Source organism: Poecilia mexicana, unplaced genomic scaffold (assembly GCF_051168715.1).
Source record: "Poecilia mexicana isolate PSO_F unplaced genomic scaffold, ASM5116871v1 scaffold_2, whole genome shotgun sequence".
Taxonomy (NCBI): Eukaryota; Metazoa; Chordata; class Actinopteri; order Cyprinodontiformes; family Poeciliidae; genus Poecilia; species Poecilia mexicana.
The window spans coordinates 10,256,091-10,279,444 of record NW_028263371.1 but is presented as its reverse complement, the minus strand read 5'-3'; the positions used below and the strand labels follow the sequence as shown (position 1 = coordinate 10,279,444).

At 39.9% G+C, this 23,354-nt stretch overlaps 2 protein-coding genes across 2 annotated transcripts; one reads left to right on the top strand and one right to left on the bottom strand.

The window, feature by feature from the left end:
- The first annotated feature begins 6,138 nt into the window (after positions 1 to 6,138).
- Positions 6,139 to 14,831, top strand: LOC148160394 (uncharacterized). The gene is made up of 5 exons (XM_088010507.1): positions 6,139 to 7,400; positions 10,795 to 10,914; positions 11,015 to 11,112; positions 11,313 to 11,407; positions 14,327 to 14,831. Exons 2-5 carry the CDS (start codon positions 10,808 to 10,810, stop codon positions 14,336 to 14,338), a joined length of 312 nt encoding a protein of 103 aa, XP_087866633.1. The 5' UTR covers positions 6,139 to 7,400; positions 10,795 to 10,807; the 3' UTR covers positions 14,339 to 14,831.
- On the bottom strand, positions 12,000 to 22,088 carry asmtl (acetylserotonin O-methyltransferase like). Its single transcript, XM_014988964.2, has 15 exons — positions 21,986 to 22,088; positions 21,219 to 21,334; positions 19,467 to 19,598; positions 19,340 to 19,387; positions 19,184 to 19,248; positions 19,037 to 19,101; positions 18,764 to 18,872; positions 17,018 to 17,282; positions 16,747 to 16,941; positions 14,308 to 14,470; positions 13,408 to 13,601; positions 13,195 to 13,306; positions 12,965 to 13,105; positions 12,731 to 12,853; positions 12,000 to 12,439 (listed from the first exon to the last, which is right to left on the bottom strand). Exons 2-15 carry the CDS (start codon positions 21,309 to 21,311, stop codon positions 12,234 to 12,236), a joined length of 1,911 nt encoding a protein of 636 aa, XP_014844450.2. The 5' UTR covers positions 21,312 to 21,334; positions 21,986 to 22,088; the 3' UTR covers positions 12,000 to 12,233.
- Positions 22,089 to 23,354: the final 1,266 nt, after the last annotated feature.

Below are 23,354 nucleotides of genomic sequence, written 5' to 3'. Positions count from 1 at the left end.
AGCATCTGCCTTCCTTTACACATGCTTGCACACACGCACAGATCAGATGGCAACAAGACTGTGTGAAACGCACTACACTTTGAACTTTTTTTTTTTTAAACAAAATAAGCATGGAGAAGGATGAGTGCAGGTACAGTATGGTCAAACTCCGCTGGGTTTGCAGTTGCGCGCGCTCCTCCTCTTCCTCTTTCGCATGAACACCACTAGGCGCCTCGGGGCCCTGACAGAAAAGATATGACATATTAAAAAAAAAAAAAGAAGAAGAAGAGAGGAAAAAAATAGAAGTAGGGAATGAAAACAACTTCCCTCATAAAGAGAGAGAGAGAGAAAAAAAAATCTCGTGTTTTACATCTCTCTCAACAACGACAGCTTCAGGGACAGTTTATGTGCACGAGACAAAGACACTTTGACACTGTCAGCTTCAAGCTCGCGCTGTTTGGCGGCGAGAGGCAAAGTCGGAGCAAAGCGGCCTGCTCAGCTCCCGTCGACGCACGACGGCTCGGTCTTTTGTGTGCGACTCAATGTCTAGAGGGCCTTTATGGTAATGAACGTGAGGTCTTCCCCTAGCTAAAACACATCAATAAATAAAACATAGGAGCGCCGCCATTGTGGTTGATTCACAGGCACTGCCACTTTAAGGGCGCATAGCTTCGCTGTGATGCAAACACACCATCATAAACACTTAAGATGAACAATCCACCTGAGACTGAGCAGCAGCCCTTTCATCCACACAGAGGGAGAGAGATCCATAATTAAGAGAGGAAAGTGTAAAGATGTAATCGCTACGTTGCTGATAATCTTGATTACCATTATTAAGTAGTTTTAAAAGATACATGACTCTGAGCCACATTTAGAGGATCTGACTTATTAATCAGGCAGCTGTTTGCAGTGGCGCTTCAGAGAATTATAGGAGAGGTACAGTAATAACTCAGCGTGAGCCTGTGTGTGTGTGTGTGTGTGTGTGTGTGTCTGAGTGGTTTGAATGTCCCTGATGTGCAGCTGGAGGAATTTCACTGGACATTAAAAAAAAAACATTCATGAGGTCGTAAAGATCTCTGCAGTGAGGAACTGAGCTGACTCAAACAATTAACACAATCAAAGTCAGTTTAAATCCATGCCATACAAGCTCCCATTTGTGCGTTTAAGATTTTAACACAAGCGCTCGCTTCTCTGGTCACATTTTTCCTCACTCTAAAAGCAGAGGTTGTGCTGTGGGGGTCTCACCCTCAGGTGTGAGGTTAGCTCACATGGGTTGTTTTTGGATTTAACCCACCTTCCTCAAACCATGTGCAGGCTCTTTAAACACGTCTTTAAACAACAACATTGAGAGGAATAAATATGGTTTAATTTCAAAGAAAGAAAAAAAAGTCTAAACACCTTGAATTCAATTTAACATGAAATAATGATAGTTTGTGTCTGAAAAGTTTTGTCTAATTCTGTTGAACCTCTAGCTATTTCATGTAAAAGTATCTTAGCATAATAAATCACTCTATCTGGTAAAAAAATAAGAAGACCCCAATCCCTACATCCATGTGAGTGTGTGTGTGTGTGTGTATGTGTGTGTGCTACGCAATGATAAAATTTGTAAAACAAAAAACATATATGCCATAAATAGTCATAAAGGCTGACACAGAAACATACCATAAGGGTAGTGTGTTCGTGGTTTCCTTTTAATTCTTGCAGAATATTTTCCATTCATCAGCCACAATCATGCGAAGGATCAAAACCTGTTAGAGTGTCACATCTGAATGGCAGAAGACACACAGTGCAATTCATAGATCATGTTCTTTATCCTCCCCACAGCAGGATGTTGAACGAAACATTTTGCAGCTTTGGATCTTTGATCAGGCTTCACCAAAGTCACACTGCCCTCCATTGGTCGGTGATTGTACTGCAACAGCGGTGCAGAAAGTAAAGCCAGCGCTCATGCATAAGGTGTGGATTTGTTGTGATTCAAGTTGGCTACATATCATTTTGGTTAATTAATGCTCTGAAGACTCAAGTTTGGTGAGGTACCAATGTGAACTTTCAAACGTTTTGCTCCCTGTGGGATATGAAGTGTGGCTCATGTTTGTCAGATGGAGGCACAGCAGGAGATTATAGAAATACATTCTGTCCCGGGATTGCAGAATTAATTCTGTATTTCCTTCTTTTAAACTGTCCAGACAACCCTCATTTTCTTTCTTCTTGGTATAATGTGGATTGTTTTTTTTTTGTTTTTTTGTTTAGTTTTTTTTTATATGTGCCACTTTTCACAAAAGTATATTACATAAGGAACTTTAGATTGCGCGCACACACAGTAAACAGAAACTAAAATTTATACTGTTTTGATGTTTAGTTATCTTTAATACTGGTAAACAGTATCCAGTATCTTATGCAAACATCAAAGATTTTTGTTCTTCCTCTGTGTAATTTGTGAGACTATTAAAATCCATCAGATTTATCAGATTTCCCCTTTAAGCTAGTTCCACAATAAAAACATATCACAATTGATATCACAGGATATTATTTGAGATCAATATATGACTTTTAGTTCTTAACTTTAACCACCTTTTAAGCCCATTAAGCTAGTAAATTGGCAAAACTTTTGCTTTAAGTGTTTTTTTAACACAGTAATGGTGTATTGATAATTTTGCTCTAACATCTAAAAAGCCATAAACTCCTCCTGGATTGCCTTTAAGTCTGCTCCCTGATTTGCAAAGAGAAGAACTCACGAAGGAATGCAAGACAATATGAAATGCGTCAATTATTTGCATAAAAGGTAAAAGTGTAATGTGTTCAAGTGGCTCCCACTGCTTTCCAGCAATGAAAAACTTCGAAAGCTAACGGAAGAAAATTAGTCCCTCCCCCCCACCCCACCCCCTCATTAAGCTGCAGTATTCACTAAAGCAAATCTGAAAATACATTTAAGTGCTCATGGCCTGAAGGGAATTAGGAAAGCTGCAATTTTTAATTCTTCCCCATCAGTGTCAGAACTTCTGCTTCAGATTCATGTTGCTCTTGGAGCTATCTGATGCTGCCGGATGGATGTTTCCCGTTTGCTTTTTGGGGAAGTATACTCGGCTCTGGGTAAGCGGCAAAAACACAAGACCTGAGAAGAAAGCACAGAACCAAAACACGGGTGTTTTAAAGATTAGCACGACAGTGATGAATGTACGAATGAATGGCTGATTAAGCCGGAGTTTGACCGACGTCCCCGTATTATTCACTGCACCTGTTTGCACGGAAATCGTTATTATGAGCGCAGACGATGGCCGAGTTCACGTAATTCTCAGAACAGCCAGTCCACCTTTAACCCAAGCAGATTAGTGGCCAGAAGTGAAAACAGTGTGTGTAGAGGTTTAAGAGATCAGTCTGGTAGAGACTGAGAGCAAATCTGTCTCAAGAAGCCAAAAGGAAATGCTGAAGAGAATGCTTTTTTTTTTTTTTTAACGTTACGTTGAAAGAAAATACTAGGTCCAGTTAGTTTTGCAAATCCCTGAAAGAAAAATGTTTAACATTTAAGCTTCTAACGTGTGACGGCAGCCTTTTCACTGCAGTTTTTGTGGTGACATTTATAGGACGTGTGATGCTGATTTAATAGCCCATCTGGCATATGTGAGAAAGACATTCAGAATACTCAGGCCTGTACAGTAGCAGTAATATATTAACTGCTTTCATCCAAAACAAATAAACAGCTCTGATTTCAGATATATTTAGTCGAGAAGGGTTATGAAAAGTGCAGCTTCTGCCTCAGTTTGCATCTCTGATATACTGATCAGCTATAAACGTATGTTTATAGATTTTTGTAAATGCATTCATGCCATATTAACCTTTTCACAAGAAAAAAAAATCACACCACACTTTCCAGATTTTCATTGGGAAAATTAATAAAACATGCAGCCGTTTCCTTACCCTTCACAATTATGCATCATTTAGTGTTGGTCTTTAACGTAAAATGCAGTCGCATCCAATAAATTTGATGGTTATTGAAGAGTTAATTTATCTTAGTAACTCAAATCTCTAAGAGAAGCACATTACATAAATTAACATGAAAGACTCTTTACCTTTTATTACTTATTGCTAATACAAAACGACATTTAAGATTACACCTGATCTATGAGAGGGGTGGAAAAAAAGCAATTCACAAATGTGGGCTTAACGAACAGCACGTCTAATCCCTGCTTAAACATTGTTATTTTCTATAGATACTTTGAATCTGACAAACTCGCCTCATCCGAACTCACATTCCGACTCACTGGACGCGATCGTCTATCGGGCTCGTATCTCGACAAAGTTCAAAGGGATACTTTTGGAGCGCGCAGCTAAGCATGGAAACAATCTGCATTCGAATTCACGATCATTGCTCTCATGGTTTCAGTAGCGTAGTATGTTTTCTGCAATTTCAGCCAGACACGAAGAATAACTGGGCAATAAAGGCCGGAGGAAAAATATCCCACATCACCTAACACATCTTCCTTTTCCAGCTTTGAATATTGCTCTTATTGACAGTGACAGACTTAACTGGTCCCAGACTTTTCCATCAAAGACACTTATTTCTGCTGCTGCACATGCACAGGACCCGGCAGCACATATATTTGAATTTACAGGCTCGAGAAATGCGAGGGTGGTATTAGTTGACATAATGAAAGCAGAGCAACTTTCTGAAAGGTTATATTCATCTCTTGTTGTTCTTGTTGCCTGAAATATATGGAGGTCATCTTAAGGCTTCGACCAGAACATGTGTCACGACTATTAAAACGTCATATTGCGATTGCGTGCAAGCATTTATCAATGTGAGCAACACATGCGCGCACATAAAGTCAATTAGAGGGCCCACAATGCCATTCTGAGAGTTTAAAACAAAGAGCGCAGTGATTATGAAGGGAATATCAACAGATTTCAGCGGTGAAAAAAAAAAAAAAAGCTAAAAATCCCGCGTAGCTGTCGCAGACGCCTGACCAGAATAATGAGTGGCCGATGTCTGGGAGGCAGGTTGAGGCTAGGGCTGATTTAAAAAACCGGTCGTGTTTAGGATATTGTCCTGATCGAAACCAGATGGTGCTAAAAAAACATACTCGTTTTCATTTTTCATTGCGAACTCATTGGGTAAAAGTCCTCCCAGTTTACGGCCGCACTCATTGGAAGGAAGTTTAAGACCATGTCAAGATGCCAACAATGAGTTTCTCAATGAAAACTCAAAGTGTGGAGTTTACGAGGAGCTTGGCAGGGCATCTAAAGCCCCCTCGACAAACCTATAAAATCTAACGAGAACGTGCTAATTTAACTTGATTCTCCACGAGACTTCGTCATGCTAAAGAACGCGCTATTAAAAGTGTTTTAAATAAACGTCTGAAACCCGGTGCCCCTTGTTAACATGTACGCCTGCGCTTGTACGGTGTTGGTCCCTCAGGACCAGGAAGATGGTTTGGCAGGAGGGTAGGCGGGGTGGGGGGGAATCACGAGGAGCAGGTCAACACGGGGAGTGGAGGGGAGAGAAGCAAGCCAAGACAGACGGAGGAGTCAAAAAGCAGCCCGTCGAAGTGCTTTGAATCCGGTGGAATTCCTCTCCTCCTCCGCGGCTCCTCTGGGAGGCGTCAGGAGCCTGTGGAGAGAGCGAGGTAAGACGGGGCCTGTCAGGAACAAAGCTCCAAATTCACATGATATGTTTAGCTAAAAGGGTGAAAGAGAAATGAATCAAAGCTTGGCGGGATCAAAGAAGCGCAACAATAAAGTCGAGGCGGTTGCCATGGGACCAGCAGGAGATGCATATCATTTATAAGTTGTTCTCCGGCTCTGTCAGATGTGGGGGGGGGGGGGTTGACTGTTATTGTTTGGAGGGGTGAGGCGCCGCTGGAGGGGGTCAGGAGCAGGGGTCATCGTCACGCAGCGAGAGGAATATATCGTTCCGCTTGTTTTAAAACAGCGGTTGCCTGTGATCGGTGTCGGGGGGCCACACCGGAAGCACCTTCAAGCCTTGTGATAGCAGACACAACAACAACAACTCCGCTACACAGACACCCCCCCCCCCCCCCCCCGCCGGCGAATATCGCATCGCCACAGAACCATTCGGGGGGGCTGAGCATTTGCTTTCCGTGTTACATCGTCAGGGCTTGTGATCAGTCGTTTTGTATGAATGGAGAATCAAATAGATGTTAACCGGAGAATTAGATTTTTGACTTAAAGTTGTAACAACGGATGTGAGAGCCGCATTCAAAAATAGCCGTGGTGAGGATGGCGTCTCAGTGAGCAGATTCAATCCTCGTATTTTTAAAATAGACATTTAATTAAATGCAAAGATAAGCCGCAAATATTTACAGATGACCTGAATCTAAATGATTCATCAGTAGGACTACACCATATTAGATGACGAAAGTCTTTTACATGTTTAACTTTCTGTTTGATATAAATTTTTTGTCCATTATTACATAAGTGTCTGGGAACTGATCAGACCCGTGATTTTGAAAATGAAACATTTTCCAGGTTTCGCTTGGTTTGGGGTATTGTGTATTTTTTTGCATGCTGGATCCATCAGATCTGGACACAAGGCTGTATATGTAGCACCTGGACTATTTAACTCTGAGCCAAGCTGTTGTACAATACGCTTCAGGTGTTGTCTTGCAAAAAAAAAAAAAAAAAAAAAAATCATACATGCCTGGTTAATAGTTTATTGATGTTTTCACAGATGTGAAAGTTACCAGTTCTTTCTGCGTATAACAAAAACACACTCAAAATCACAGATGCTGACAAAAAGCCAGATGATCCCTTTTTCTCATCAAGGAGTTTCCAGCACCTTTTATTTTGCACCAGATAAATCCTGTTCAATGTTTTACAGTGGCTTTCAGCTTAGAGAATGTTGAACTTTTGTCTTGCATTTCCGGATGGATCTCGTGGTCCGTTCCTTATAGATTTTCTTCCAACGTTTTCTTGAATCTTTTGCGTACCACAGATCAAGTGTGCTTCAAACGGTAAAAGATCGGTGTTGCATTTCTACTATTGTTCCTCAGTTGGCAATTTCGTGGGGTCCTCACAAAATATCTGCAGTTTGACTTTGCATATGTTTGGCGAAAAGCTTAGAGAAAAGTAGATGAGATGAACCCTTAACCCTTGCCTTAAAAAACAGTCTTCTTCTTCAAAAGATAAAAAAATTAGTCAATGCAATTGACATGAGCATAAGCATCCCAACATTATCTTCTTTTCCTTGGTGTCTGTTACACTCCTCTGTGTCTGTAATGTGCACCCATGTAATGATGGAACCCACTCGTCTGCTCTTTCAGACTGCACCCATGAGGAATCCTAAAATAACAACAAAGCGCCCTCAGTCGGTTTGATAAAAGCTCAGTCACCAACCATTTCGGCTCAGAGAGTTTCCGGCCCGACTGCATCGCTGAACGACAAGTCACAGAAAGAGACAGAAAGGGGTGAGACGCTTTCATATCTGACCACAACAATAATTGTCTTATCGCGATGTGGTCCTTGTTGATGTCTTGTCAGGGTTAGATGTGCTTTTGTTTTCATTCGAATGGTAACCTCTACCCTGCTCCTCTGCTGATTTTGACAAATATGCGTGGCTGCTTTAAATACATGTTTTCTGTGAGATCCGACATTATCTGTTTGTAAAAAAAAAATTAAAAAAATTAAAAATTACACTAGAAGATTTGATGTTGCTCCATCTGAAAATCACAAATTAGTAAGTCTTTGCACATTTTCAAGGAAACCTGCTAAAGCTGCTATCTGCCTTTGTCATCTCTTTACTGTTTCTATGATTTATGACGTATTCCCGTTAGGTTTAGCTTATGTGTGGCTACTGGGATTAAAATTGGATGTAAAAAATTCATACCGTGCCACTGTGTAAGTACAGAGTCAGTCATTTTTCTCAGTAAGTAAATTCAAAGTCAATAAATTCCTTTATTCGTATTATTGTTCTATCTGCAATGTATGAGTTGTTCCAAAAAATTATAAGCTCAATTAACCAGATTAAAGTCATGTCTGCGCTGCCATCTCAGCACACTTCCAGCATTCGCTATGCAGAGGTGATTGAATCTCAGTGCATGCAGAACATAGCATGAGATTAGGTAATCACTATGAGTTTTTTTTTTCTTAAATTAAAAGTTAGTAGAAATTTAATAGCTGAATTAGCTGGGATCACATCCCATTTGCTAGTGTGTCAGATGTGTAGAATAGTCACTCATATTTCCAATACATCAAGACATGCTCTTTAATTAAACTAAATTTCCATTCAGGTATTATATTTATCGATGTTCTGATTGATCAAAACTAATACAATGAGCTTTAATTTAATCTTAAAAAAAAAAATTTGTTTTAATTTCCAGTTTTACATCCGGCATTTTCATGACAAATGCAGCATTTCATCAAAAATAACAACACATGGAACAGCGCTTTATAACCTCCCCTAATCTCGTATTATTGAAATTCTATATGCCAAAATAAAACTACTTCAATGAGGAGTATCTGATTTATTTTTACCCCAGTCCCCAACTACTAGTTAAATCCACAGTGAAAATCCCTCTGCTTTACCACTGATGTCAAGCCAGCAAGCGGCAAACAGCAAAGAAGGACTCCATTGTTATTTCTAACTGGTAGAAGCCCTCAGGTTATTTTTCCTCTGCCTTGAAACAAATCAATGAAGCACAACTCACTTTGAACAATTGCACATTTGCTGAAATCAGATGTGGGCCGAGGAGCCAGCCGTCATCACGTTCGCTCCTCTGTCAACAGAGTCCTCGTCTGTTGACAGAGGAGGACTTTGATAAACAAGCCTGCTCTTTGAAACAGGTGCCCAAGCATGAGTTCAGTTTTTAAAAGGCAATTCCGAAAAATGCGCTGATTAGAGGATGTTTGTTATTCTGGATCCAAGCATTTTGGATTCCGCAGACCCTCCCTGAAGTAGCTAAAAGGCTCCGGCAATAAACAAATATTGTTTATCTTTAAGATGCCGCAAAAGAAATCGAGATGGGCAATTTAAAATAAATAAATAAATAAATAAATAAATCAAACATAATTATTTAATCAAATTATTTGTTCTGGCTGTTAAGCAAAGCCCTAAAAAAAAAAAAAAAAAAAAAAGTAGCGTTAACGCTGTGGATGTTTTATTTAGCCAACGTTGCCCTCAAGTGGCATCTTTGCAAATTGCACAACATTTCAATTTGACGTCAAAAAAACAAACATAATAAATCTAAACCCTTGCTCTTGGTACTATCTAAAAGGTTCTGATCACATCATTCATGATAAATGTAAGTTTGCTTTCGTAACTGCTCTATTACTACGCGCAGGACGTGTTATCGCTGGCCGCTCCGCAACACGCAGCCAAGCCAGTTCACAAACTCGCCTTATCCTCTCTATCAACATGTGGAAGTGCTTTAAGGCCCCTATCTGCTAGCAGCAAATGGTCTTAAATCAGTCATTTTAATATCAAAGCACTTAACACTAGAATGATGATTACTTGCAGGTGGATAGCCATGCTGCTTGTCAGGACTGCATTTGAAGAAAATGACTGAGCTCTTATCCGACACGTACAGTACAGCCAGCGCTCAATACGCAAGATCACATTACAGAAGATTACTTTGGAGTTTCAGCAATTTTCCCAAATTACACTGGCCTTTGGTCTCCGCTAAACTTGATTGACTTGAATGGTTTTCATTAGGACGCGCAGCAGAGTGTTTGCTGTTGATGCCGGCACACGAGAGGAGAGGCATTTTTGGAGGGTGAAGCGGGTCCAGCTGCCGGGACACTCAAGAGTGGACAGATATGCAAAATACCCTTTCTTGGAAATGCTTCATCGTGTTTTCTTGGGGTTAGGGGGGGGGGGTGGAAACAGACTTTGCTTTGATTTGTGACGCTCATCTGTATTTCAAAGGCCTGAAATTTTCCCACAACATTTAACCCGTTTTGCTCTGGTTTCCTTTGATGTCCTTTAAAAGTGAGAAGCGACACGACCTCGAGTTGTTCCGAAAAGCATTGCAAACGTAATTTTTTTTTTTTTTGTAATGGCAATGGTTGACATTGTCAATAAAAAAGAAAGGGGAAAAAAATAAAGCATCTTGTGAATTGCTTTGGTGTCATGTTTGAACTCGAGTCCACCCTTCTCCTGTCTCTCCTTATCCACACACTGAAACCTGAGAAATGGAAATCAGTTAGATGTCACGGAGAGCCTGGATACGAAATGACAGGAAAATAGCAGTGAATAACACTGACCACCCTTCTTTACCCTCCTAGGAAAATACTTTAAAAAGCAATCCAAAATGATCCGCGTTGTTTATCAAAGCCAGTGATCCTCCCCGTGCTCCCTGCGGCTCTTTGGCTGCTTTAACTGCTGCCTCCAAACTGAAATCCAAGAAGAGGATCTGTAAGGAATTAGGGGATGGTGTCCTACCCCTTTACAGATTACAAGGCAGTGCTTCCAAACCAAATGCACACAATGCACATTAATATCCAACCTGGCAGCTTCAACCTCAATTCTGATAGTTCTCTGTCGTTCTTTATTAATTTGATCCCGGTAACAGATATGCAGACGTTGGAGGGTGGGGGGGGGGATTATTCTCTGTCAATAGGGATCTCCATATGTTTCTTTGCTACTCTCAGGCAGATGCGGTGGTTTTTTAGCGCCATCTTGAGGAGATTACTTGATCCTGCAAGAAACTCACCAACCACACTTTGTATGGAGAATTCAACTTTAGCAAGCTCGGACAGATAATGTGTTTTTGGAGCGATGAAGACTGAAAGACAAAGCAACGTCCTTTCTATGCTACATCAAAGCAGCAATTTTTATTTGATTTTTTTTTTATGTTTCTGAAGATGCTCACAAGCGATGAGTCAATCAGCAGGAAGGATGTCAAACTGTGAAAGAGACGGTGTGGAGACAACATCCTGGTTCTCTGTGAGAAAAACAAGGAAGAGGACGATCAACTCCAGAAGGTCATGACCTGAATGCAAGTCCTTCACGTTAAGCAACCGTTCAATACAGAAGGAAGCTAACACAACCGTCGCTTCAGACACTTTTTTTTTTTTTTTGCAGATTTGTTGTGGAGTGTGTTGAAGTACCGCTTCTCAGTGTGGAGCTCCAGCTGCACTACCCCATGCAACCGGGCCCTGCAGAGGATGTTCCAGTGATCGGTCAGAAACAGTCTCTTCAACATAGTCCACCTGAAACTACCTGCCAACATCAAGTGAACAAAACTGCAGCAGTCAAGCCCCAAACTGCTACGCAGCTTATTTATTTGCACTTTATATCACTTTTTTTAATGTAATTGACGCTGCATTTCATGCCCTTAGCTGAGTGAGAGTGTGTGTGTCTCTGTGTTGCCCCTGTCCAGGGTGTACCCCACCTCTCACCCAATGTATGCAGGAGACAGGCGCCACCTCCCCAGGGACAAGTCTGTATGGACGGCGGAAGTACAAAGTTGCAAAGGTATAATATGGAGCTAAAATTGATTCTGTTGATATATTATTAAAAGTATTTTTTTTATATATTTGTAAATGTACCCCAACCACTTTTTTCATTTACATCCTGTTTACTTCACATGCAAACAGGATGTATGACAATAATGTCATAGTAATAGCTGCAAACTGTCATTTCTGATGACAGCTCTGTTTTTAAAGTCCGAAGGCAGGAACAGGATTTAACATCTCCAACATTAAATGTTTCTAACATTCCCCGCTTTGTCCTTAAAATTTTTAACAGTAACAAGTTAAAAAATGTTACTTGGCAAAATGTGTGCCCTCCATTCATATTATATTATTAATTATTCTAATACTAAGTATTTTCAATTGTGCAACATGTTGCTCTAAAAACATTTAAGTGCAATACTTTAATTCTACTGCTGTGCATTTCCCAACCTTATTTCTGACATGAGGGAATTTTACATTATTATTTAATCAAAACAAAATATTACTTCCAGCAGACATAGTTGTGAAGAGACTCATTATGTAACAAAACGTTTGATGAATAATTTGAATTTTCAAAGTCTGGATAAAGTTACTAGATTTAGGAAAGTGTTACATGCAGCTGTTAAATGTCTTCATTTTAGAGTTGGCATAACAGAACAATCTTAATTCAATAATCTTCAGAACAGTGCAAAATCTGACATCCTGTACATAAAGAGTTCAGCCTGAAATAAGGACGTCTTTCACTTGTTTTCATATTTAACAAAAACAAAAGTTAGTGTTTAATATTGGCAAAGTTCAACAACATCCTACATCACAAAGCTCTAAATGTAGGTAAGGGTGCAAGTCTGCTACGCCTTGGTGCAGAGCATTGCATCCAGAAGGTTGTTCGTGTGCTTCACTTGTGCCGTTATGAAACCGTGACCCTTCAAAAGCCGACTGTACTCCGCCGCACTCCGCTGCTTCCCCTCGCTCATGCTGAGAGCCTGCAGCAGCCCTCGGCTCGGGCCGCTTCTGTTTTCATCCAGAAAGATCTCGCTCAGCAGGAGGCCACAGCCTGGCGGCAGAAAGTATATGCAAACATGCAACGTTAAGAGCACGAACAGAAAGAATAAATCACTGTATAAGCGAGCAGGCGCTTTGGCTCGGCTGTTTCCTCGCACAGGTTTCACAGAGAGCCCCGCGCTGCTCCTTTATGCTAACAAAGCAGCAGTTGATTTTTTTGATTTTATATTCCGACAACACTGCGGCTTAGTGCTTCTAATTGTTTTTAACAGTCTAACAACATTAAATACAAAGAAACTAGACACAATTTGCCTTTTTTCTTAATTATTTTTAGCTTTTATACCTGGAGTGCACGCATCTGAAATTCTCCTCAGCAGAATATGCAGCTTCTCGTCGCTCAGATCATGGAGAATCCTCACCAGGATGTACAAGTCCGCTTTAGGCAACTCGTCTTTTAAGAAGTCTCCTGTCCGAACAGCAGGGAAACGGGGAATTTACAGTCCAAATGAGAGCTCTGGCTCCATCACTACCTCAATACGACATCTAGTAACTGAAAACAACATGATTGACAACTAACCAGCTTTGAAAGTGACCCTTTTGTCTGCGTGCTGCCGCTGAAACGGCCCACTCATCTCCACAACGGCAGGCAAATCGAGCACAGCCACAGACAGGTCGGGGTGGGTTTTAGTCAACTCGTACGCGAAGGCGCCGGTGCATCCTGGCAAAAGCGAGAAAATCGTAAGCGGACGAACGTTTTCTGATTGGGAAAAACGGCGAGCTCATTTTCCTCGTCCCTTCATTTCTTACCGCCCACGTCGCAGGCCGTTTTGTAGCTGGAGAGGTCAAAGGCCGTCGCCACGGCCGCAGCTGCCACTTTAGCAGAGCTGTGCATGGCATGCATGAATCTCAGCTTGGCTTCCTTTAAAAAAAAAAGACAAGCGGTAAATCAGTGTGGTAAGCTTTTTGCAGAAGGTTTCATCTACACCGCATCAATCAGATAGTGAACTGCAAGATGATCACCTGACAAATCTCTGTAGATGCCTTGACCTTCCCACGCTGGCTAGTTCCCTCCCGCACCGCGCTTTCGAGGTGAGAGAAAATGGGCCACAATGTGTCATTACAGTGAAGAATGTAGGCGTTCAGCGAGAAACGAGAATCTGAGCGCAGGAAACACGAGGCCACGTCCGCGTTCTCAAATCCAGGTTTTGGGCGTCCTGCTCAAACAAACAATAACAAAAACAAAAAATATATATATCTCAAAAGATATCGAAACATAAATTCCGAAATTAAGTTCCATCAATGAAACTTAGATGTAGATTTATTACACACAGAGTAACTTATTTTAGTAAGTTGCGGCCCTAAATAGGGCGACGTGTGGTTGCTCTTTTAAGTATTCACAACCGATGGAGTCCACGCAAGATGAATGCGCTTCATACTCCTCTCAAAGCAGGTGTCCTCTCTGCATCTTATGTGTGCCTTTTTCTACCACACTTTTTCCATCCACTCAATTTTCCATTATGCAAACCTTGGCATGGCACTCTGATCTATAGTAATCTTCTACAGATCAGCTTTCACAGATTACCCTCCGTTTGAAGGACTTGATTGTTTTTTGTGCGATATTCAAATTTTCTGAGAAGCCTAATATTTGAGTGTCCGACCCTCACAGATGGTTATGAGGCGCAAATCATAACTGTGAGGAATAAATACATGCTTACTGGAGCAGGTTGATTGTGATAGTGGTCCCAGATAAAAACAACAGAAAAAAAAAAACAAAAAAAAAAAAACATTTGAGATACATCACTGTGTTAAATGAATCTAGATAACATATGCTTTTTGAACTAAATTAGCCAATTTAGCCATTTTAAACCTAGTAAGTGAAGCTGCTTAGGGAATAAAAACAGCGTCAGAGGAATGACTAACTTGTATCTCTGGTCTTCAGCAGCCCCAGTGACACACAAGCTTCCAGCAGCGTCTCTGTCCCCTTCACAGAGGCTTCGATCTCCTGGGCTATCTGCTCTGCGTCCAGCCCAGGCTTCTTGTGCAGAACGTCAAACAGGCAGAACTTCGATGCCGTGAACAGCGCCTGGGACATTTTCGGGAGATACAGCAACGATGCACGAGATGTAATCATATTAAGGCGAAAAGATCTACAGATAAATTAAGAAGCGCACTTTCAAAATGATACTCAGCAAAAATGACGCACAAAAAAAAAAGAAGGCAAAAACAGATGACACCAAAACAAGAGCAGGAACAGGCACGGACTGAAGATCCGCCAACCCTCCTCCTGCAGCAGCAATATTATCGAGAATCTTGCTTTAAAAAAGAAATGCAATTGATGAACAGCATCGATAAATCAGACACTGACGTCTGTCAAATTAAACTTATTTGTTGGGTTGATACCTTTTAGAAACTCCTGATGGAAATGTTTCCACAGAAAAAACAAAGATGTTGGGTCACGAAAATAATAGGCAGTGATTATCAGGTGATAAAAAAAAAGTAATAAAAATAAAAACATTAGCATCTTTGTGCTGCTCTGTTAATTTCAGCATTATTTATTCTTCGTGTTCTTTTTTCACAGCTTACATGTTAGCATAAATAATTAAGCTGCAAGAGTTTTTACAGCAGAACACTTTTATTAAACTTTTATTAAAAATTAAATAATTTTTTAAATTATTTAATTGAACATAATGAAAAAACCAGAATACTACAGCAATTGTTATCCATTTTTTTAAAATGATATAGGACTTTGCAAAAAAAAAAAAAAAAACTGTAAAATTCATATCCAAAGCAAGACATTGCCAAGCCCCAATATTCAAGAAAGGTTTTGTGACAGGGAGGAGGGTTGTAATTTAAGAAAAAGGAAAATAAATAAATAAATAAAAACTCAATGTATTAGAGCAACCAAAAAGAGTCAGTGGGTGAGCTAGACTTACGGAAAAGATTAACAAATTCACACCAGCTTAAAAAAATAAACTTATACAAAACGGAAACGATTGGAAAATACGCTGCGTCAGTTAATCAGCCGGTGATTTAAATCAGCAAAAATTTCCCATGACCGTAAAGTCAAACACAGAAAAATGATCACGAAGGCATAAAAGCTAAAATGTCCCACTTACTGAAGTCTTTCAACAAACCAGCAAAGGGCGTGTTCTTTGATGCCCCTTTGGGTGTACGGAGCGAAAAAAATCAGATAAAGAATTTTAATGCCAAGTGTGAACAGTCAAGCTTAACACTGTCCACTTTTTGCAAGAACAAAGTAAGAAAAAAAAAAGGTTTGAAATGGGCCCCAGTTCAAGTTGTACCGTGCCTCTTTTCTAATGCACTGGACGATTTAAGCTCAAGCTCGAGTTGCAAAATTCAATAAATAAAGAAACCTCTGTACGCATTGCTTTGGCTTTAACTTCAACACAAAAGGTGTGATCTGCTCACCAGCTGCGAGCTTCCAGAGCACCAATCAAGCTATAGATGGTATAATTAGATATGCAAGGCAAGTAAGAGATTGTGTGATGTTAACAAGGTGATGCACAGTGTAAAAAAACAACAAAGTTTTTAAAAGAGCCCCCTAACAGAAAGTGAGAAGCAGAGAAACAGGCGTGATCTGTTGAAAGCATGAGAGTTTTTAACGTAGGCTGCCAGGAAGCAGAAAAATGACTGTGTGACTGCGGAGGTGTCAAGTAAATCTTTGACATAAGAAAGCAGCACTGATTGAGTGACATACTTCTACAAACCTACACCAATGACATGAACCACATTTTGGAAACAACATAAATCAAGTCATAACTGCCACACTGAAAGAGATCAAAAGCAAAAACGAAGCACCATTTGATGAAAGAAGTGAGAGTTGAGATTGATGCAACGTGGAAAAAAAAAAAAAATCATTTTGTGGGAACCAGTGTTACAGCAAGCGCTCTATAGAAACCAAAAGAGAAAGAATTGTGCAAATCTGTAGGGGGAATTCTGAAACATTTTACAAGAACGATGATTTATTTTTTTTCCCACATTGTCATCCTCTTTGAAAAACTCATCAAGAGACGTAAAGATATCAATCTCAGCCGTGTTATATCACCGTGAGCGTGTTTTGATGGGCACAATGAAGTTGCCAGGAAACTTAGAAAAAAAAAAAAAAAAACAGGAAGCAGCGCAACTAAAAAAAAAAATAAGTGCCAAAGTGCGACTTGAAAACCACATCTTAGCACCTGGCTCAACGTTCTCACCAATACGGCAACGTTTTGCTTTAATTTTAGAACAAATTTGTAAAAAAAAAAAAAAAAAAACATGACCGATAGTCCTTACTGCATAGAGATTCTCAATAAAAACTGTAAGCTAAAAGGTAAAATTAATGCTGGAAACTCCTGTTACCTTTGAGGCTTTGAATCCGTCCATTAGCTCATAAATCAGCTCCAAGTCTCCTTTTTGAGGCTCGCTGTGATCAGTGACGGCTCCCTCTCTACTCCTCAATATGGCAGTTTCAGAATTATGAAGCTTGATCTCTCCAGCATCCTGTTTCGACAAACTATTGATGTTTGCCTCACTTTCTCTGTCTTTCTTTTTCACCTATAAGAAACAGGGTTTCTGTAGCAAAATCAACCAAAGACCGACAGCATTTGAACACGCAGCAGCCTTGACGAACCTTATGAAGCGGGCTGGCCGAAGGGCTGCTGGGTTTGGGGATGGATGTGGAGGTGTCTTTCTGCTCAATTAGAATCGGGGTGGAATGACTGTCATAGACAGACTCGGTTTTCTCAGGGTTGATGAAAGAGCAGTGGTTGTACATCATGTCTAATTGTTTGCAGAAGTGGTTGAGGGGAAACCCGACAACGTTTAAGAAGTCTCCGTGGACGTACTCCACCAGCATGCCACCCAGAGCTTGAATGCCGTAGCCGCCAGCTTTGTCCCTGACACACACAGAAAACATTTTACTTTACAGTATCACATAGACTGAAAGCAGTAATATATGACGAGAGAGAGTGTGTGTTGGAAAACTAACAATGCACACTACCCTCAAAAGACCGTTGTCCAGGGTGAAACATGGTGGTGGCAGCATCGTTCTATGTAGGTAAGGTAATTTTATTTATATAGCTGATTTTCAGCAACAAGGCAATTCAAAGTGCCTTGTTGTAGGATGCTTTCCTTCAGTAAGAACATGGAAGCTGGTCAGACTTGCTTCAGGCAATCCTGAAGGAAACCCTGGAAAGCAATCACTGCTCCCTGGATAGCAATCACTGCCATCTTCACAGATTTTCTTCAGCTTTGCCATGATGAGTCAAACTCTGTCTTAAACATACGGCGGTAAACCCCGAACTACTGAGATGAAACTCGAACGCTTCAGAGTTTCATCTCAGTAGAAACTCTGAGGTGAGTTCGATAAGCTCTTTTGGATGAGTTCCAAAAGAACCCAGTCAAAGTGGGCCAGTCAAAGTCCAGATATAAATCTGATTAAAAATCTGTGGCAGGACTCGGGAGTTGATGTTCACGAATGCTCCCCCCCCAATCTACTCTGACTCATTTCAGCTTTCTTGCAAAAAGGAAATGCCACGTAAAAATCTACATGCAAAACTTGAAGTACCATGTTTAGGGTCAGTCTCGGCCTCGAGCAGAGCATCTAAAGTGTGTTGGTATCTTCTGAACGAGACGATGGTTGGACGAAGCAGGTAATGGACTGACAGGTTGTGGTTTTGTTTGCAGCAGAACTTGACGTTAATCTGATCTGCTGTGGTGAAGAAGGTGCTTTCAATTTACATCTACGGTCCGACCCTCACAGATGGTTATGAGGCGCAAATCATAACTGAAAGAAAGATATGTTGGAGACAAGCAGCCGAAATGAGTTTCTTCCGGTGGGTTGCCTGATTCAGCTCTAGAGAAAAAGTGTGAGAAGTTCCACCATTAGGTGAGAACTCAAGAAGTGGAGAATCATCAAACAGAGCTGACGATTCTACGCATGGGAAAGCATCAGTCAAGGTAATTCAGGAATCTCATCAGGATGGACCTGGGCGCCTCTTTTTGGAGGTTTTCTAGGTTTGTCCCATCAGGAGGAAACCCAAAACCCAAAACTTGCTGGAGGGATTATATAGTCCATTTGGCCAGGGAATGGTTTGGATGGTGCTTAGGAGAGGTTCTGGGTTCCCTCTTGGTCCTGTTGCCCTTGTGACCCAGTTAGTTTCAGATAACTGATTGGTGGATGGGATGATGGAAAAACCTTGCCAAATCAAACGAGGTGAACACAGCCTTAACAAATTTCAAAGTCCAGAAACAGGCGAGTTCATGCACCTCATAGTGAGTAAAAAAAAAAAAAAAAAAAGATGGACTGTGATGTTGCCACACAAAGACTGAGTAGATATTACATACCGACTCTCAAAGTTCAAATTTCTATACTCACATGGGCTCACCACTATTGATGTACTCCCATAGCATATCTTGTGAGAGATCTGCAAACTTAACCTTTGTTTCTTCATAGAAGTCTATCAACTGGTAGTCCACTTCATCATCTGGGAGGGGAGCAGGAAAAGTTCAAACATTACTTTTAAATTAAAAAAATTGATTTCAAAGTTAAAAATAAAAAAATCTCCTCAACTAGATATATACTTATATATATTTACTTTAAGTTTTAGAAATGTGCCAAAAGCAAAACTGTTATAATGTTAAAACATACCGTCTTTTTCATGACACAAGACAATGGCAACTCCAGTAAAAACACTGTGCTCTTTACCACTCAAACTGAAAAAATAAAAATAAAATAAAAATCACACTTTTTTAAATTATTTTCAATGTAATTTGTAAGACAGTGCAAAGTCTATACCTAGACAGCATCCTGTACGCATCCTGTTTGTCCACCGGCTTTTCCAGAATCATACCGTCGACAGTCTGCAAATTATGGCCCACATAAACAGCTAGATACAAACATGTTTACGATAACATCATGTGGGTAAATTCTGCAGCGCTTTTCTCGTCTTACCACAATGGTATCTGCTCCGATCACCATGTCAGGAGTTTTCAAGTGTTTCTGAATCAAAATGTGTTCATGAGAACATTTGCTTAAAAGGCAATTTTGCATATTATACTGAGAAAATAGCCAAACTCACAATTGGCATCCTCCTGGCCACCTCCAGGGCCTTCTGCTTGGCTGTCTCAACAGCATACTCATGAGGGGCTTTGAAAAGTCGCTTATCCAGAGTTTCTTTAAACCAAGACGGCACCACCTCAAAACGTAAACCCTAGCACACGCGAGAGAAAAATACGATTGAACGATTTAGAGTGTAAGCATCTGCATCTAAATAATTTTTTTTTTAAAAACATACAAATGAAAGCAAGATGCCTTTAACTCTGAGGCAAACTTGTAGAAACCACACATATTTTTTCACAATCTCTTAAAAAGAATCTATTTGAACAGAATACCATTTTACTATACAACTAAGAGCACGAGAGCAACCTAATTCACACATTTACTGTGATAACATTTGATGAATTTTGTAAATCTGGTAACATTATGTTTTTGATAGTACAGTGATTCTTGAGAATAGGGACAAAACAGGTCCTATAGATAAAGCACAAAATTAGAATAAAATATGCACAAAATATATTTTTTTCAAATATCTGACTCAACTAACCTGAGTCATGTGAGCACAACAATGTATATTTTCCTGGTGTTTGCTGAATTTTTATTTTTATTTTAAACATTGTAGTAGGTGGATGATGTCTTTAAAATCCCTTGTCCTGGAGCAGAACTCAATACATTATAGTAGTTTAAAACAATTAAAGAAATATTAAAATTATATATGATCACAATTAAGTATAAATAGTCATATAAATAATTATAAAAGTATCAGTAAACTGAATTAAAAATCATTTTTTATATATTTTCCAACTCCATTGAAATTTGTCCCTAGTTTTTGTCAACACCATCAGACATGAAAAGAATGTAAAAAAAAAAAAAAAAATCAGACATTATTGGGGGCACCAGAACTTCTGAGGACCCCATGATGTCTTCCTTTCTCTTCCTTTGCTCAGAGGGCTAGTTAGCTCTGGTTAGCATATGTTGTTCTTTAGTTTTTTCTTCTGTTTTATTCCTAAGTTGTTTGTCACAACCATGACGTGTCAACACCATAACGGGCAATTTACAAAACTTTGATGAAATTTTGTGAAATAAAAGCTTAATTTTGGTATAATGTAAAGATTTCATGGACCTGAGGAGCTACAATATGGCCTCCTTCAGAATAACATCATATAAATTGAGGTAGTTTGGTATTTTGTCAACTCCGTCAGATGTCAACTCCGTCAGAGTTTTTGTGACTCTTTCAGTGAAATTGTTGACAAATCTCACTTAAATGTGCAATTAATTCATTTTAATGTATTTTACATAAATTGCATTACTATCAAGTTTTTAATTTTACTCACTAGTTTGTCACCACCTTCAGTTCTGTGTCAACTCCGTCATGCAGTGTCAACTCCGTCAGATGGACTTTTTGTTGTTTTTTGTTTTAAATATTAGGTTTTGTTTCTTGAGAAGTATTTGTCTGTAAAAATGAGTGAACATGTCACTAATAGGGTATTTTTAAAATAATTTTATATTTATTTTTGTCAGATGGTGATGACAAAGTTCTGCGTCAGGTCCATTAAAAATGTAATTTTTAAAACAAATGTTGCAACTGGGAGCCTGCACCTTAGCATCTTTACATTTCCAAAACATTATTTGTCATATTTGCATACATAAGGTTGAGAAATAATAATAAAAAAATATATGGGAAAATTAAAACCCATTTTGTCCTTATTCTCAAGAATCACCGAGTAGTAGTTTTAGGGGCTGCTTTACTTAACCAAATGTGTAAAACACATACCGCATTGCGGAGTATCTCCAGTCTTCTAGGAGAGGAACTAGCCAATACAACCAGTTTACCAGACAGCTTAGAAATGACGGGATTTAGCACCATGGTGGCCTTAGAGTTCAACTGACCTGAGAGGTGAAAGGAAAGAGGCCACAGATCTATCAGACACACAGACACTGTTTAAATAATCGATCAACACGACGTCACCCTTTGCTGTCAGTTCATCACTGGAAGTATAACACGATATACTTCTATAGATGCTACACCTTTAGTGTGCGATTTTATTTGAACGTTTCTATTTTGTTTTTACTTATTTGATTTTACACACATTATCAATGAATATATTGCCATAACAACAGACTTTCAGCTTCATCACGTGATGTTCAGCAGTGAAATAAAACCAGTGGTCTACTGTAAGATTTGCATAGTTTGGAAAGATTGATTTTATGTTGCAGCATCTTTATAAAGTTCTGAATAAACAGACTAGCATTTGCAGCCACTGAAATCAGTTAACTATAACTGCGTAAATATGGTATTCAGGACAAAATGTGCAAAGTTATTTATGTATTTATGTCAAGTTATTTGTGTAAATTTGTGGTTCATAACTCCCTCACTCACACAGTTCAAGCAGCACTAGCTCGTATCAGCTAACTTAACAGAAACCGTGACAAAACCAGCAAGGCTCACGTCTATGAATCACTCAGCTTAGCAAACGAGAATTAATTTGAAAAATTACGTATCATTTAATTCAATAGCTGTTCGCTGGTCTCCAGTCTTACCTGCAGAAGCCAGGAAACATGGAAAGAGCAGCTTGCTAAAATAACCCGAATGACGGCTGCAACGTGATGACGTAGCCTACAAGTGAAGGATTAAATGCCTGTGGGTGCGCGCCATTCTTCAGCCGGCGTCTAATGGAGCAGATTCACCGGCGAAAGCGGCGATCCCCGGCTTTTGTTGATCAAGGAAATATATGAAAATATTGTCTAAAAATATTGTCAGGCAGCGAGCGGAGGCTGAACCCCCCCGCCCCCATAACATTGTATAACATTCAATAATATAATACACATATAATTGATCATATTTGTTGAATGCTATAAAATGTTTAGAATATGCTTTATTGATCCCCAAGGGTAAAATGCTTATTTCAGTTCAGCTCACTGGCCTTGATCGTGGATCATTTGGTGGTGTCCTCCACTTGCAGCCTCTTTCCCCAGAACACCACAGCAAACAGGATAGCACCTTCAACCACAGACTCAGAAAACATCCTGTGCAAGGTCAAACAGATGTTGGAGGACCTCACAACCATCTCAGAAAATAGAGGCAACTGTGGCCCTTCCTGTAGAGAACGTCAGTGTTCTTAATTCAGTTCAATTTACAAACAATATCGAGTTCCAGATATTTATATTCCTCCACAATGTCCACACTGACGCCCTGGATGAAAACAGGGATCACTGACATCCTAGTCCTCGTCCTCAGATTCACCACCAGTTCCTTGGTCTTTGTCACATTGAACTGCGGGTGGTTCTCATGAGACATAGTTGCCCACAGCAGCCATCCACTCAACCTCATCATCACCCTCACTAATACAACCAACCGCAGTTGAGTCATCCAAGAACTTCCGTAGATGGCAGGCATCAGCGAAATAGCTGAAGCCCATGCTATAAAGGGTGAATCGGAAGAGGGGGCAGAGAAAGTCCCTTGTGGAGCCCCCGTGTTGCTAACAACAATATCTGACACACAGCGCTGCAGGTGGATGAACTGTTGTTTGCTAGTCAGGCAGTCCACAATCTGGGGCACAAGAGGAGAAGCACCTGCATTGGCATCAGTTCTCATCTCATAGACCTGGACCGATAGTGTTGAATGCACGAGAGAAGTCAAAAAACAATAGTCTCTCACATTTTCTTTTAAAAGAAAAATTTAAAAGCAGCATAAAATTATGAAAATGGATTCAGAATATCGGGTGGTAGTATAACACCTGGAAATTGAATTAAAACCTCAAGACGACTAGCTGTTTGTTTACTTCAATGGTCTCTTCATTCAAAGTATTTAAATATGGCGTTGGTGCTGCATTATACAATTTCTTTTTGCTTGTCTGGCGCAATATTTGAGCACCTAACCCTTGTCAAATACCTCTATTTGCTTATTTTT

Coding starts and splice junctions, on each gene's coding strand:
- LOC148160394 (XM_088010507.1), top strand. CDS start 10,808: ATGAGTCAATCAGCAGGAAGGATGTCAAACTGTGAAAGAGACGGTGTG. Junction 10,915..11,014: donor AGGACGATCAACTCCAGAAG/GTCATGACCTGA, acceptor TTTTTTTTGCAG/ATTTGTTGTGGAGTGTGTTG. Junction 11,113..11,312: donor AGAGGATGTTCCAGTGATCG/GTCAGAAACAGT, acceptor GCCCCTGTCCAG/GGTGTACCCCACCTCTCACC.
- asmtl (XM_014988964.2), bottom strand. CDS start 21,311: ATGGTGCTAAATCCCGTCATTTCTAAGCTGTCTGGTAAACTGGTTGTA. Junction 13,307..13,407: donor CATCTACAGAGATTTGTCAG/GTGATCATCTTG, acceptor TTTTTTTTAAAG/GAAGCCAAGCTGAGATTCAT. Junction 13,106..13,194: donor AACGGCCTGCGACGTGGGCG/GTAAGAAATGAA, acceptor CGCTTTTGCCAG/GATGCACCGGCGCCTTCGCG.